The sequence below is a fragment of the Sturnus vulgaris genome, chromosome 16 (assembly GCF_052056855.1).
Source record: "Sturnus vulgaris isolate bStuVul1 chromosome 16, bStuVul1.hap1, whole genome shotgun sequence".
Lineage (NCBI taxonomy): Eukaryota > Metazoa > Chordata > Aves > Passeriformes > Sturnidae > Sturnus > Sturnus vulgaris.
This window is the reverse complement of record NC_142258.1, coordinates 16,335,994-16,349,422: the sequence shown is the minus strand read 5'-3', so window position 1 is coordinate 16,349,422 and position 13,429 is coordinate 16,335,994. Positions and strand designations below refer to the sequence as shown.

Sequence of the window (13,429 nt, the reverse complement as noted above, 5' to 3'; positions counted from 1 at the left end):
GAAAAAAATATAAGTCTTCTGTCAGATTTAATTTACCAGTCTATGGCCAAAATCCATGGGCTGACCTATGCAGTTTCTACTTAAAGTCTACTCGTTAAAAGTGTAGCCTCACTGTCCTGGGATTCCGTAGCTGGAGCAGCTCGGAGGAATTTCCAGCACCCGACTGCTGCTCGTGGCCCTGCCTCTGACTGAAGACCTGGGCCAGACCTGTTGCTTTAATGTTCCCAAAACCTGGTTTTGAACGTTCCCTGACATAGCTGAATTTGCTCAGATTTTTCTAAACCAGACGCCGTTCAGACGCACCTCAACAACCAAGCCCAGCTCTCCCGAGAGCCGCCCACTACACAGACCCGTCAGGCCGCGCCGGGCCTGCTGGCACCGGTGGGCCCGCACCGCGGCGAGGGGCCGCGGCACGCCACGCGCTCCACGAGCAGCAGCCTGAGACCACGCACCGCGGGCGGCTGGGCCACGCGGAACGCTGCGGCCGTGCCTGGAGACGGGCGGGGCTACTTCCGTGGGGTCCGGCAGGGCTTCCGGGAGAGGAGGGAGCGGTGGGTCTGGGTGTGGCCCTCGGTTCTGGTCGGCAGCGCGCCCTCGGCTGCCGCCATGGCCCGCAAGAAGCTGCACCGGCCCATCGCCGCCATGGCCAAGAAGATCCGCGAGTACCGGGCGCAGAAGGATCGGCCGCGGGACTCTCAGCGCTTCGCCGTGAACTACGAGACCATGCGGCGGCCGCTGACGCAGAAACGGCTGCCCGTGCGGGCGTGGGAGGACGTGCGGAACGAGAACCGGCTGTTTGCGCTCCTCTGCCGCCAGCCGCGCTTCGGTGTGGGCCGCACCGTCACCCGCAAATCCTGGCTGTGGGCGCACGACGAGCCCTGCTACTGGGTCATCACCAAGGTGAAGGCGGACTACATGGCTGAGGTACCTGTCCGATGCCGCCCCGCCGCGCCCGGCGGAGCTCCCGCCCGCCACCCCGCTGCGACCCACCCTCAACAGATTCCTCTTTTCTTTGCAGAATATGGACCATGGAAGAGCCTGGGGCTACTTGACCTTCAAAGGTAAATCCGGCTCGTTTTCCCACACACGGGGGCACAGCTAGAGAGCACCGGGTGCCTGAGGGTGGCAGGGGGACCGCGGGCTCCCTGCCTGGGAAATTTGTTTTTCTCAGATCTTCTAATGAGAAAATAAGTTCCCCGCGCTTCAAAAACTGGGATTTAGCCCCTTCAGAATGTTTTCCCAAGGAATGCTGTGAGAGAGACAGTGCAGTATGATCTTGGGGAACAGCAGCACTAAAAGCGTATTAGGTGAGCCGACAGACTATTCTGAGACTTTCAAAGCAAGACACGGTGTGAGCATGAGAGTATTCCAATTAAAATTTGTCACTAAAAAGGAAAAAATGCAACGGCAAGTAAGCTGTGTTACTGGAATTTTAAATTAATGATTGGAGTTGTATGAGCAAATTTTTCTTTTTAGAGCTGCTTTATATTAAGTATACAATTTTCCCTTACTGGAATTACTGAAATAGTACTCATTCAAAGGTTTCTAAGTTGTTGAGCATTTTTAACTCTTAGTTTTCCAGGAAGCTTTCATCAATGTAGGGAGAAATTACTCTTGTTCCTAGCTATGGAAATGGAACTTGAGAGAGACAAAGCAAAACTTTAAGTTAAGAGAGGGAGTCACCCACACAGCTGGAATATCTTGCCTTTAGTCCTTCTAGCCTGTTTCTATTTCGATTATCAAGGACAGAAGTGAGATCCTATAGTATAGCAGGGAATAATTTGTCTAGCCCTTTAAAAACTCTGTTTACTCTTGCCTGTTGTAGCATTTTGGGTGCCAAAGAGTCAACACTTCCTGTGTCTGGAGGCAGTTTATTGTGATGGTATTACCCACTGGTGGTCATCATCTTTTCCCAGGCAAAACTGAAGAGGAAGTGAGGGAGATTGACAAAGCCATGTACCATGACTGGCGTATGGTGCCCAAACACGAGGAGGAGGCCTTCAAGAAATTCACCCCAGTGCCTGAGGAGACCATTCGGTTCCTGCCATACCCACCACTGCTCCGAGCCATGATTCTTGCACAGTGGCAGAAGGAGGGAAAACCAATCATGGAAGAGCCAGTTATTGATCTAGAGAAGGTCTTGGCCTCTCCCCAAGAGCAGACAAAGAAAAAAGCTACAGGGACACCAGTATAAAGACTTCTTCTGTGTCCTGAGTCCCTTGTGCTCTCACTGCCTGTTAGAAGCTCAGTGGACAGGGGGTCTTACAGAGCCCCTCTTTGTCCATTGTGGTAGGATGTTTCCAGCTTTCTCCTCAGCTCTGCAAGTCACCTCATCTGAAAGGGAAGATGCAGATATATTCACACTCTTCTTCCATAACTTTGGCTTCAGTCAGCAGAAGAGTCTTCTTGGTTCCCTGGATAGTCTCTAAATACACAGCTCCAGTCAGCCAGCTGCAATTCTTTGGAGCATAACATGTTTTACATAACTTGGGTCCTGCATGAATCACAGAAAAATGACTCCAAATATCTCAGTATTTCACAGAGCTGTGAAAAAATATATCTGCAAATGGAAATAAATATTTTCTTAATTCTGCAGCACAGTTCTAAGAAAACTTATGAATTTTTTTCAATGCCTGGACGTCATTATGACAGCCAAATGCAGAGCCATTAGCTCAGGCACTGCATCTGGTTCTCTGAACACTGCAGAATCATCTGGGTTACTGGCAAGTGAAGGCAGTGAACAAGAAGTGAGGAACATGACTTCAGTACTAAGATAATGCAAAGCTATCCATCTCTTACTCCCAAAGATGGCTGTCAAGAGATAGGAAAAATTATTTTAGTTCTGGTAATGCAAAGGAAGTGGGATGATTGACTCTTGCCATTTGAAGCCAATTTTAAATTATCCCTGTTCCAGGGCAGCATGTTGTGAACATTAAAACATGCAGCTCCTGAGCACAGTTCCTGGTATTTCATTGTCTCTTGCAGTGGCTGCAGATGCTGCTGCTGTGTCAAAGGCTGTTGGAGTCTCTGGTCTGGGTGTGGGTGGAGGGAATACAAGAGCTGTTCAGCTCTATAGATCAGTTCCCTGCAGAAGTAACTGTTTAGTTCCTGTGTCTGCAGGTAATCAGGAGGTGGTGTTCCATTTACTGCTGCATCCTGAAATCACAAATAGCCTGAAGGGATTTAGTGAGGGAGAGCACAAACTCTGCTCCACTCATTGTGTGTGGCCTGGATGAAGCTGGGAACGTGTGGCCCTAGTCAGCAGGAAATGGCTGTCATCAGGCAGGAGCACATGGATTGACATCGGGTCTCTCAACAGAGGCTTCTGAAGGATTAAGATACTATGGGATACGAAGGAAGGCTTTTCTTGTGATTTAGAAGTTGGTCCTGTGACAAGGAGCAGAGTCTGGGAAGACAGCCTGCCTTCTTGTGGCAGGAGCACTGCAGAGCATGTGCCAGATCTAGTTCTCTGGCTTTAGAAGGAATGGGAGAATCCAGGAGAGGGAGAATCAATAATGTTAAAGGCACAATTTGAGGCTGTGGGCCTTCCCATAGCAGTTGCTGTGGCTGAGCACTGTGCTGAGCTGGTGTCTTCCTGTCTTCGCCATTACTGAGGTACTACTGAACACAAACCAAGACCAAGGGAGACGAGAGGGAGGTGTAGTTGTGAGTCAGATGGGATGAGTGGAACAGTCTAGTCCTCTGTCCTGCACAGCTGGGATCTGAATGTAGCACCACCACAGGAAGTGCCTCCCTGAGGGGGCACACAGAATCTGACCACAGTGGGCAAACTCAAGTGCTGGTCACAGCAGCCCCAGAAAGGCAAGAAATTGCCCATGACCAAAGTATAGCAAGGAGCCAAGCCTGCTATAGCAGCAAAAAGCAGATGGAGCTGATAAGGCTCACCCAGCACCTTGAGTGAGGCAGGATCGTTCAGGACAATGTAGTCAAAATGCAGCCCCCTGGGCCCAAGGAGTCTATCCAGGAGGGACTGGAGACAAACACAGTTATGTTGAAGACCCCAGGTTGTACTTGTCTGAGGCTCCTGGGCTATAGGAGGAAAGGGCCCCTGTACAAGTGGATGTCTGGGTGGCACTTACAAGGACAGTTCCTGGGGTGAGCTCAGGGTCATAACACCTGGGAGAATGGGTGTCTTCTCACAGAGCCCTGGGCAGCCTGGGAGCCTTACCCTGATAATGAAGGTCCCTTCTGGGAAGCTGCACAGCCTGTTTGCCATGTGTTGGATTCCATGTCCAGAACATGCTGTGAGCTCTGATGGGCCTCCCAAACCTGGATGTTACCTCACAGATCGTTTACCAACAGGGGACTGTTTGAAGGATGTTGACGTTGACCTGCTTCCTTAGTCACTAGACACAGCTGTACTTCACCCAGGGTCCTGCTCAAACTGCTCCAGACAGTTTTGAAGGGTGCAGACCCAGGGATTTAGGATGGATCACAGCACATGGCTTCCGAACCTCATTGTTGAGTTGCCTTCATTAATTTCAGAGACATTGCCAATTGTACCACACCCTAGCCTGTGCCACACCACAGTGCATGTGTTGGTCATGGAGGTGACTCGCCTTAGGGCTCCCTGCTCGGGGCAGAAGATGCTCCTTTCCAATCTTAAGGACATGATTCCCTTGTACACTGCCATGTCTAGCCCTTGAATCAGTGCAATTCTACAAAATAACTATGAAGGTGTCCAAATGCTGCTGGGACTGAGGGGCTCCCTGCAGTCGAATGATGCTGGTATCACCAATGCCTATGGGACTCTGAAGTGCCACCTTGTACAGTGCTGAAAACTGACTGGATGTGTTATCCCTGGCACTTCACCTGAAAAGGCCACCCTGACTGAAGTTGCAGAAAGCCAGCAGGTGAATGCTTCTGTGCTCCAGCTTCTATTTCTGAAGTTGTGCCACCTTTTATTTCTGATGCTGGTACAAGCTACAGATTGCACTGTTGTTGGACCAGCCCCTTCTGCTCCGACCTTGTGAGCCATCCGCATTTCATTTCTTGCCATTGAACTGCTCAACAGGGAACACTTGAGCTGCATTCCCACACTTGCAAGTGTCCAGTTAAAAACTGAGCAGCAATCCCAGTGGCTTCATAGGAACACAACACACTGCCCAAGCTGATGTTAACATGTTTACTACATACAGAACAGATACAGTTTGTTGTTGACAGCATAGGGGACAAAGCATGGGAACATATTCATACAGCAGGCTCTTTACAGAATGCCATCTTCAGACCAAACCGCAGAGTTTACAGGCCTTAAGACACTTTTAAAAATCCTTTTGTAATACTTTACATACATCACAGTGGAGATATGACAGAGAAGCGTACTGAAGCCAGTCGGTTCTCACTTTGATGCCCAGCAGCCACCCAAGGCCATAGGAGCTATCAATGGAGGCTGGGTCTCTCCCCTGCAGCTGCCCCTCTGGGCCATGTGCTTCTCTTGGAGGAAAACATGGCATTGAGCTAGAAAGTAACCTGAAGGGAGACTCCCTTGTGTTGTTGTGGCCCAGTGGGTCAGACAGGAGACCAAGTGCTGTCCCTTCAACTTCTCAAACCAGATACAGAACAGTCAGAACAGTACAAATGGTGCAATTCTGACTTTGCTATGAAAGAGCTGACAGAGCTAAGGAACTGAACCCTACCAGGGCTTTTTTTTCCCCTTCAACTAGCCCAAATTCTGAAATTTGCCTGGCCCTAACTGATGAAATATTAAATGACAGTGGAATCAGTGCTCTAAATGTGATACTGTTAACTTCAGTGCACTCTGTGTTGGGATCCAAAGAAGTTTTCCTTGCAGAAAGCATACAGTGAAAGTGAATTAGAAGCCTGGCACGGTCAGCAGTGCCCCAGCAAAATGTCCCTGGTGAAAGGTCCCCCAATATGCAGATTGGCTCCAAGTATCCCTTAACCTTGTGTCAGTCACAGAGCCCAGTATGCAGATGCATGGAAGATGCCCTCTGGCTGGATTCCTGCCTTGGGGAGGAGTGTTGTGGTGGGTGCATGTCACCAGTACTGCTCATATGTAGCATGGGCACCACTGTGGCTGGCTGAGGCCTCTGTTCACCAGATTCGTCTCTTGCCTTGCAGGGAAAATGTATACCTCAAACCTTTCCGGAACTGTTCTGGTTACAAAAATTGTTTCAATGCTCCTGTGGCAGAAGAGATGCCACATGTTAGAGCATCCCCTGGGAATATGACATCCCTGCAGCACACCAGAACCTGCAAGGCTGATCCATAGCAGCAAGCACAAGACACAGTGGGGAGCCTTCCAGGAGATGGAGGCTTGCCCAGCTCTCCTCATACAGTCACAAGGACATCTCTGTGAACCCTGGAGTGCTGTACAGGTCAGAGAAGAAACAAGTTGACTACCAGGAGCTTCCAAATTCATCACTAACACATGCAACTTGCCCTAATCCTGCACACCCAGAAAATAATGTTCAAGGAACACAGAATTTGTCCATGTGTCAGAAAGGGAGCATACACCATTGCCTCTACACCTGGAACTTCCATATTCTGCATCTTGAGCTCAAAACTACTCTCTGTGGCCCCATTTTTTGCTGCTTCTTTTGTAAGCAGAATGCACATTTGTAATCACTCAGCATTGCTTAGACAGAAAGGGCTATCACCCCTTTTGTTGGGGGCTGTCAGTTTTTTCCAGGAGTCACAAATTTCCAGCTTTTCAAACTACTTACTAGCAAAGTCAGTGCCGTGCCTGTGATGTGAGATAAAAGATGTCAGGAATCTAGCTTCAATTCCTTTTTCTGTGTGACATCAGGTGAGACACAGCCTTGACTGCACTTGTCCAGTCTTTCCTAACCAACTTCCAAGTCTTGGTGAAGAGATCTCCTTCCAGCAGGTCATAAAAAGGAGACACAGCCTTGAAATGAGGCAATCTCAATATGTTAATGCAGAACTCACAGCAGATCAACACCATCTGCCCTCACCTATCTTTTAAAAGCCACCAAACGCAATGCAGAGATAACCACCACATGAACCTTTCAGAATGAACTCAGGAATTCTTTTCTGTATGGTATTTTTGGAAGGAAGAGTTAAAAGTGTTGCCTTTTCTGGTCTTAAAAAAAGCAATATTCTGGTACTCTTTTGTTACTACGGCTGTTTGGCCTTAACCATCAAACACCCATCTCCCATCTGAGCCCACCAAACCTCTTGGGACACACACAGGCAGGCACCCAGCATTGGTGGGCAACAGTGACTGCTGAGGCAACAGCAGCAGCAGAGGAAGAACTTTAGCCCTGCAAAGATGGGAGATGTGATCCCCACAGTAAGGGTGCTGCTGCCTTTTCCAGCCGCACAGCCAAAGTGCTGCTGAAACCATGATGCTCTTTGGAGGGTTCCTTGGACCTTTAGTTGTTCTAAGTCCAGAGGATGTTATTCTGTGCTTAAGGGCAAATAACGGTAAGAGTCTACTGGTGAACTAGAAGGATTTCTGCTGGGGTGTTGCAGGAACGATTCACCATCACTGCTTTGGCAGGGAATGCCTGGGGACACACTTCTTTCTCATGCAGGTGGGAGTGAGGCGACCTGCGCAAGAACCTGAGCCACCCTCCTCCAGCTGCCCCTCCTGACACTGGGCAAAGGTTTCCCACAGTCTTGGCTCCAAGCTCACTTAATGGTGTACTGCCATTTCTCTCCTTTTAGATGCCAGCTCCAGAGCAGAACAAGAACCTAACCACGCCAAAAGCATACGGGCCTGAGATGAAAGCTGCAAGTTCAGAGGTTCAAGGGGGTCACAGTCCAAGGCAGGAACCGTTGCAGTTGTCCAGGGTCAGTTTCCAGCAGGAGTTACATTGCAGGCATTCTCTATGTACATCATGGCATTCAGGCGGGAGGAGGGACACTTACATTGTGGGAAAAGAGGACCTCTCACTCAGGGATGTATGATACCTGCCACACAATAATGTGGCTCCGTTCAGCCTTGGAAAGTACTGGCTTCACCTGGGTGGCATCTCCTGCATTCTCTTCCGTCTCATCATCTTCCCCATCCCCTGACGAGAGAACACAGAGAGTAAAAATGGCAGGAAAGAAAATGCCAATGGTGCACTGCTCTGGAATACTCCAAAGAGGCCAATACCTCTTTTAGAGTCCCAGCAGTCAGATAACAGGCACTGTGAGCTGAGATCTTTCTTTGTGCCTGGAGAACACTTACGGCAACCCCATTCTCTTCTGAAGCTGGTCTGCATGGATGGGACAAACTAGCTCCAACAGCAGCAAAAACCACCCTTCCTTTTAGGGAAGCCAATTTTTATACATAGAGCACCCTCATCAGCGTGGGTGATTGTAGTGGGGCAGCAATGTTTGGAGTCAGTGGCACAGATTTGTTTTTTCCAAACCCATTCATATTGATGCTATTTTATTATAGTTTTCATGTTTTTGTAGCTTTGTAGATTGCTAATGCATGGCTGTAGCTCCCAATACTTGTCCTACCCTTTTCACCTACATTTTAGAACAGTAAGCTAACCTAACAAATTCCTGAAATACTATTTAGTCTTGCCTCTTTAGTCAACCAAGGAGATCTTGCTTTTTAACCTGTATCATAGATGTAATAAATGAGGGGCAAAGCTCTTGGACCAACTCCAGTGGGGCAGAACACAGGGAAAATTACCTGACCAACTGTTCTTCTAATTGCAAATATTTGTTAAATATGCTAATTTGTTTAACTTAAGAAAGTGTAGAAGTCCTGTATGCATGTCTGTATGTTGCACCTGGAGGTCTCCAGTTAAAGAGAGTTGCTGCTTTTATATTACTTCCTATATTAATATAATCTCGAAAGTGTGTTGTTTTGTTCTTGATTTTGTAGGCATCACTACAGCCGTGTGGCACTGCAGCCACAGGGCACATGTTGACAGTCTTGTGCTGTGCAAGGAAAGTCCTTATTTGCCCTCACAGTCAGATCCAGGAGAAACAGTGCGGGGCTCTTCTCCTCTGGCTCCCCACAACAGTGATGCCTTGCTTCATGACCACAGCTATGCACCTGCTACCTTTCCAGATGCCTCCCATCAAGGCCACTTACCAATCCGGAAATCGATGTACCCTTCTCCTCCACTCAGCACCAGGACGTTCTTTAGCTTCTGACCCTCAGTCTCAGTGGCTGCTGTGCTGGGGTTCTCTGAAGGGCTGTCCAACACACTCCCGTTCAGGGTTGCAAGAACATTGCCTAGGAGAGGACAGAGGTACGGTCAGTGCCTCTGCTCAGCCCCCCTGCAGTTTACATGCACACAAACACATTGCACAGACCAATTCTTTATGCTAGTCACATCTGGCAGCCACCCCAGTTTAAACACAGATACGTGAACCACAGGAAATGCCAGCCATGGCCTGGACCCTAGTCTGCTTCAGACTAGCTCCAGCCCCTGCTATAAAAGGGATGGAGGGACAAACCCCTGCTGAGGGAGGGCTGTGCACATCCTTACCAGGCACAGAGACGAAGAACTTGACGGCATCACGGTGGCCATGGAAGCAGAGCTGTGCCTGAGCCATGGAGCAGTAGGGAATGAAGCTGCTGGCAGATTTGTCACTGTTGTCATCACCATACACATGGATCACCCCACCAGAGCGACTGCCCTCTCCAGAGGTTGGTGAAGTCTTGTTTGCTGGAGACAGGGAGCAGGAACGCCATCAGTGATAACTTTGAGGCCCCTTTAAGAAGGGACTCAAATCAAAGAGAAAACTCAAGAGCCGTGAAGGAAAACCTTTAAAGGTCTTTTATGAATGATGTGATGGAGGAGACCACACCAGATTACACAGTCCCTGTCTTTTAGACTGCGGAAAGCTAGACTGGTGTCACCAGTAGTGATCTGTCTATCCTCCAGAAATAACCTGCTGTCCTAGGTTCAACCTTGGTCTTTGGTAGCTGGCAAGGTACCCAAAGTGTCTGCTGTCCCCAGAAGGCACCTGGAGGACAATTACTGCTCTAGATTAGTGATGCTGCTCAACTTCCAAGTCAAGTCCTTTGACTTCGTCATGAGCACACATGCTGCTAAAAGGAGTCTCTGGGTCTGGTGAAGCCTCTCAGCCCACTCAGAGTCATCACAGAAGTGGAGTGAGATCCTTCCTCATTTCTTGATTTAACCGTGACACCAGATTGTCAGCTACTCCAGCAATGAACATCTTTCAGATGCTCACCATCCACAGCTTTCAAGGAGGGCTGAGGGGCCTGTATCCTTCACAACCAGGCTACGAGAATGTGACAGTTTCCACTCACCAAGCAACAGATACCAGTGCTCTGAGTTCAGGGTGGGAGATAATTTCCTTCTGCATGCACCCACATCAGTACAACAGGAACAATATTAAATCAGGCAGCTTTCACTTTTCTGTGAGAGAGGCTGATTGCTTCATTAATTATCTGTAGTTCTGTTTTAACTTGAGGTGAATTTCAGTTACATGACTTGGACAAAAGAGACTTTTCCCTATCAGGCTCAAGCAAGGGCAGTAGGACAAGTACAAATTGATGGAAGAATGAGTCAGTGTGTGTACAGTACCTGGCTTTTTACTGCCACTAATATAAGATACTTTAAAAGGAGGAGACGTGTTGATGATGCATCTGGACAACCACATGAATGTCTCTGAGTTAGAAAGAAGCCCCTCTAATTTCTGACCCTAGAAAGGCATGAATTTGAACTCAGATCCTGCCTTAACTAGCACAAATCTAAACAATTCTTCATGCTTATCAAGTCCCCTTGGGTTCAACATCTTGTTTGATGACTTACAGCTGGCAGGTGCCATAGCATCGCCTGCCATTGGCCTGAAACGGATGAAAGAAACATCCTTGGAAAACAAAGGATGACCAAGGGAGACCTTGGAAGAACACTCTACTCTTGCTTCCTGCTTCTGACTGAATGAGTCTTTCCAGTCCCCATCTCAAACTGGTCTACCGCAGTAAGGGAACTACAGTTGAAGAATAATTATTCTTAACACGAAATCCAGAAGGATCAACAATGAGATGGAAAAAATTGTTCACAGCCATGGGAAATGAGGATATTTACATGACTGTCTCTGGTTGCTTTTCTCTAATTCAACTTAAAACAAAAGAGTGATGAGGAAAAATGGATGGAGACAAGTTGAATGGCAGAATGGAAGGGTGAGAGAATGACTACATAGGGAAACAGGTGCAAAAGGAATGACAGCTGTTGAGGGGAGGCAATGGACTTACCCCGGAGCCCAAGGAGTTGGCCACGGTGGAGGACTACAGCTAGGCACAGGCGGGGAGTGGGAACACAGAGGGGAACAGGAAGTGACAGGTAGGATGGGAGAGAAGAAAAAGTTGATTACTGGGAGATAATTAGGGGGCAACAAAAATAGTAAAAAACCTAGTGAAACCACCACAGAAGTTCCTGTGAGTTCATACTAACACTGTTCTTGCTCACTTTGCTCTTACCATAGAGGGACAGATGTGGTATCTGAGGTGGGAGAGGGACTGTGTCACAAGATCCAATGCTACACTTTTAGTGAAATTTTCTTGCTCACCACATTTTTTTACAGGAACATACAAAGATAAAGCAATTGGTTTACAGCAGGGAAAAAGTTTAACTCAGAACAAGGACAGCAGCCTTAAGACAGAATGGGCTTCAGAAAGGAACTCAGAAACAAGACCAAAATTGCAATGAATGAACAGGACTGTGTCACTGCCCTCCTGGTGTCAACCCCAGGCACATCCAGCTTCACTGCCCTCAGAGAAGACCATCCTAAGCCCGACTTCCAGGAGAATTACAAGAGGTTTGCTCTTTTGAGGTATTTGTTTCTCAGCTTTCCTGCGAGCATTGGTGAGAAAACATACATTTGGCTGCTTTCTGTTGAAAGCAATTGCAATCAGCCTCAAATCCTACTTCCCCATGGTGATCTGGATAAGACCTTCAAAATAAGATGCTGACAGGCAGGTACAGAAGAGAGCTAGTAAGAGCTTCAACTAAACTTACAGCTCCAGAGACTTACCTATTGACTGCTGGGTCGTCTCACCAGGCTGGATTTGATGTAGGATACCTATTTCTACTTGACTGATAAACCTGAGTCCTAATCTGAGTAAATGGAGCTTTCCTAAGCTCAGTTTCTGGAAAATACTGCTATGGAGACATTTAGATGACTAGGCCAAAATTGAATTTCCAGGGAGATCCTCCTGGTGACTTCTCATCCCATGGCCTCCTTTTGGAGACTTACTACAATTCCAAAAGCTTTGGTTCTCCTTTTTCACAGTAGCTGCAGAATCAGTTCAAATCACTCTGCTCTGTCAAGGTCCAGGGCTGCTCATACTCTGGGCTTTTCTTCCTGAACATGGCTATGATTAAAGAGTGTCAAATTCAGGAAAACATCAGCCTGCCTGAACCACCTGCCATGCTGTACAAATAACACCTAAAAGTTTATATTTTTTAGGGGGGATGCAGGAGGACTTTCAATAAATGTCACTTACTCTCAGTCAGGGGAATGGAGATGACAACACCATTCCCAGTGCCCACCCAAAGGCGGTTGCCAGCGATGAGCAGGGCTGTGATCCGCACGAAGGAGAAGCCCAACTTTCCAGTGCCTAGGAAGCATGAATGAGAGTCGGGGAGTCAGTGATGACTTTGGGCAAGGTCTCCTTTGGGCAAATTCTGCCTTGAGCTCAGTAAGCAACAGGTCCTCACCTAGCATCTTGCTGACATAAGGCTCAATGTCGACATCTTGCAGATGTTGATGGCTGTGGGCATGGTAGAGCCTCAGTGTGGAGTCCAGGCGGATGGAAACCCACACTCCATCTCCAATCCATGCCAGCTGTCGCACCTGGCTCTCCCGACGAGGATGGGCATCAAAGGATTTCTGAAGGAGGTGAGCCAATGTGAGTTCACAGAAGTTTTGCATTATCCATACACATACACTATATTTCCAACTGAGATCATCTGTCTGAGTTCCAAAGATCTTGGAGAAGCTGTGTTAATGCTAGCTGATCCCAGCAGTTCACTACTGTACTCAAAAAATCCTTGGATTGAGCAGCTGTATGGCAGCTTTGCATAGTTGATGGTCTTTTCAGACCACTTCAGGATCAAGAACGTTCAATGTACTTGATAGAAAATGAAAACACACAACTCCAGGATAAATTGCAAAGATCAAACTGCTTTGGCTCACTAATGTGAACTTCAGATCCAGCACTTCTCTCCTCAATTAGAATTATTTCAAGCACTCTCAGATATTTACCAACACCACTGTACTGATTTTCACACTATAAACATTGTTTTTTCTTTAGTGAGATCCCGGGGGTTTGCTAACTGTACTGTTGCTTTGTGCTGTAATGCCTACAGATGGAGAAGCCTCAGATTATACATGAAGAGTCACTGTAAAACCAACACCTATGTTTGGACAGTACATGGCCTCACAGACTCCCCAGTAAAGGCAAAGAAAATTGTCAGTTTAGACTTACTGACAGAAC

The 13,429-nt window shown here is 47.8% G+C and overlaps 2 protein-coding genes across 31 annotated transcripts in view; one reads left to right on the top strand and one right to left on the bottom strand.

Moving 5' to 3' along the window:
- The first annotated feature begins 440 nt into the window (after positions 1 to 440).
- MRPS34 (mitochondrial ribosomal protein S34) lies at positions 441 to 2,600 on the top strand. The gene is made up of 3 exons (XM_014890239.2): positions 441 to 924; positions 1,019 to 1,061; positions 1,917 to 2,600. Exons 1-3 carry the CDS (start codon positions 607 to 609, stop codon positions 2,192 to 2,194), a joined length of 639 nt encoding a protein of 212 aa, XP_014745725.1. The 5' UTR covers positions 441 to 606; the 3' UTR covers positions 2,195 to 2,600.
- A 2,532-nt stretch (positions 2,601 to 5,132) lies between these two features.
- The window catches only part of MAPK8IP3 (mitogen-activated protein kinase 8 interacting protein 3), a 57,770-nt gene continuing 49,473 nt past the window's right edge, over positions 5,133 to 13,429 (bottom strand). For 27 of the 30 annotated variants that reach the window (XM_088174723.1, XM_088174724.1, XM_088174728.1 and 24 more), the window contains 6 exons: positions 12,651 to 12,822; positions 12,437 to 12,550; positions 11,186 to 11,224; positions 9,447 to 9,626; positions 9,047 to 9,190; positions 5,133 to 8,021 (listed from right to left, as the gene is read on the bottom strand). In XM_088174723.1, coding sequence (XP_088030849.1) covers positions 7,900 to 8,021; positions 9,047 to 9,190; positions 9,447 to 9,626; positions 11,186 to 11,224; positions 12,437 to 12,550; positions 12,651 to 12,822 — 771 coding nt within the window. In that variant the 3' untranslated portion in view covers positions 5,133 to 7,899. The remainder of the gene's footprint in view (positions 8,022 to 9,046; positions 9,191 to 9,446; positions 9,627 to 11,185; positions 11,225 to 12,436; positions 12,551 to 12,650; positions 12,823 to 13,429) is intronic. The other 3 variants (XM_088174752.1, XM_088174751.1, XM_088174734.1) reach the window with 2 other exon arrangements.

Excerpts from the sequence above, each read along its gene's own strand:
- MRPS34 (XM_014890239.2), top strand. The coding sequence starts at position 607 with ATGGCCCGCAAGAAGCTGCACCGGCCCATCGCCGCCATGGCCAAGAAG. Across the intron at positions 925-1,018 it reads AGGCGGACTACATGGCTGAG|AATATGGACCATGGAAGAGC; the intron begins GTACCTGTCCGA and ends TTTTCTTTGCAG. Across the intron at positions 1,062-1,916 it reads GGGCTACTTGACCTTCAAAG|GCAAAACTGAAGAGGAAGTG; the intron begins GTAAATCCGGCT and ends ATCTTTTCCCAG.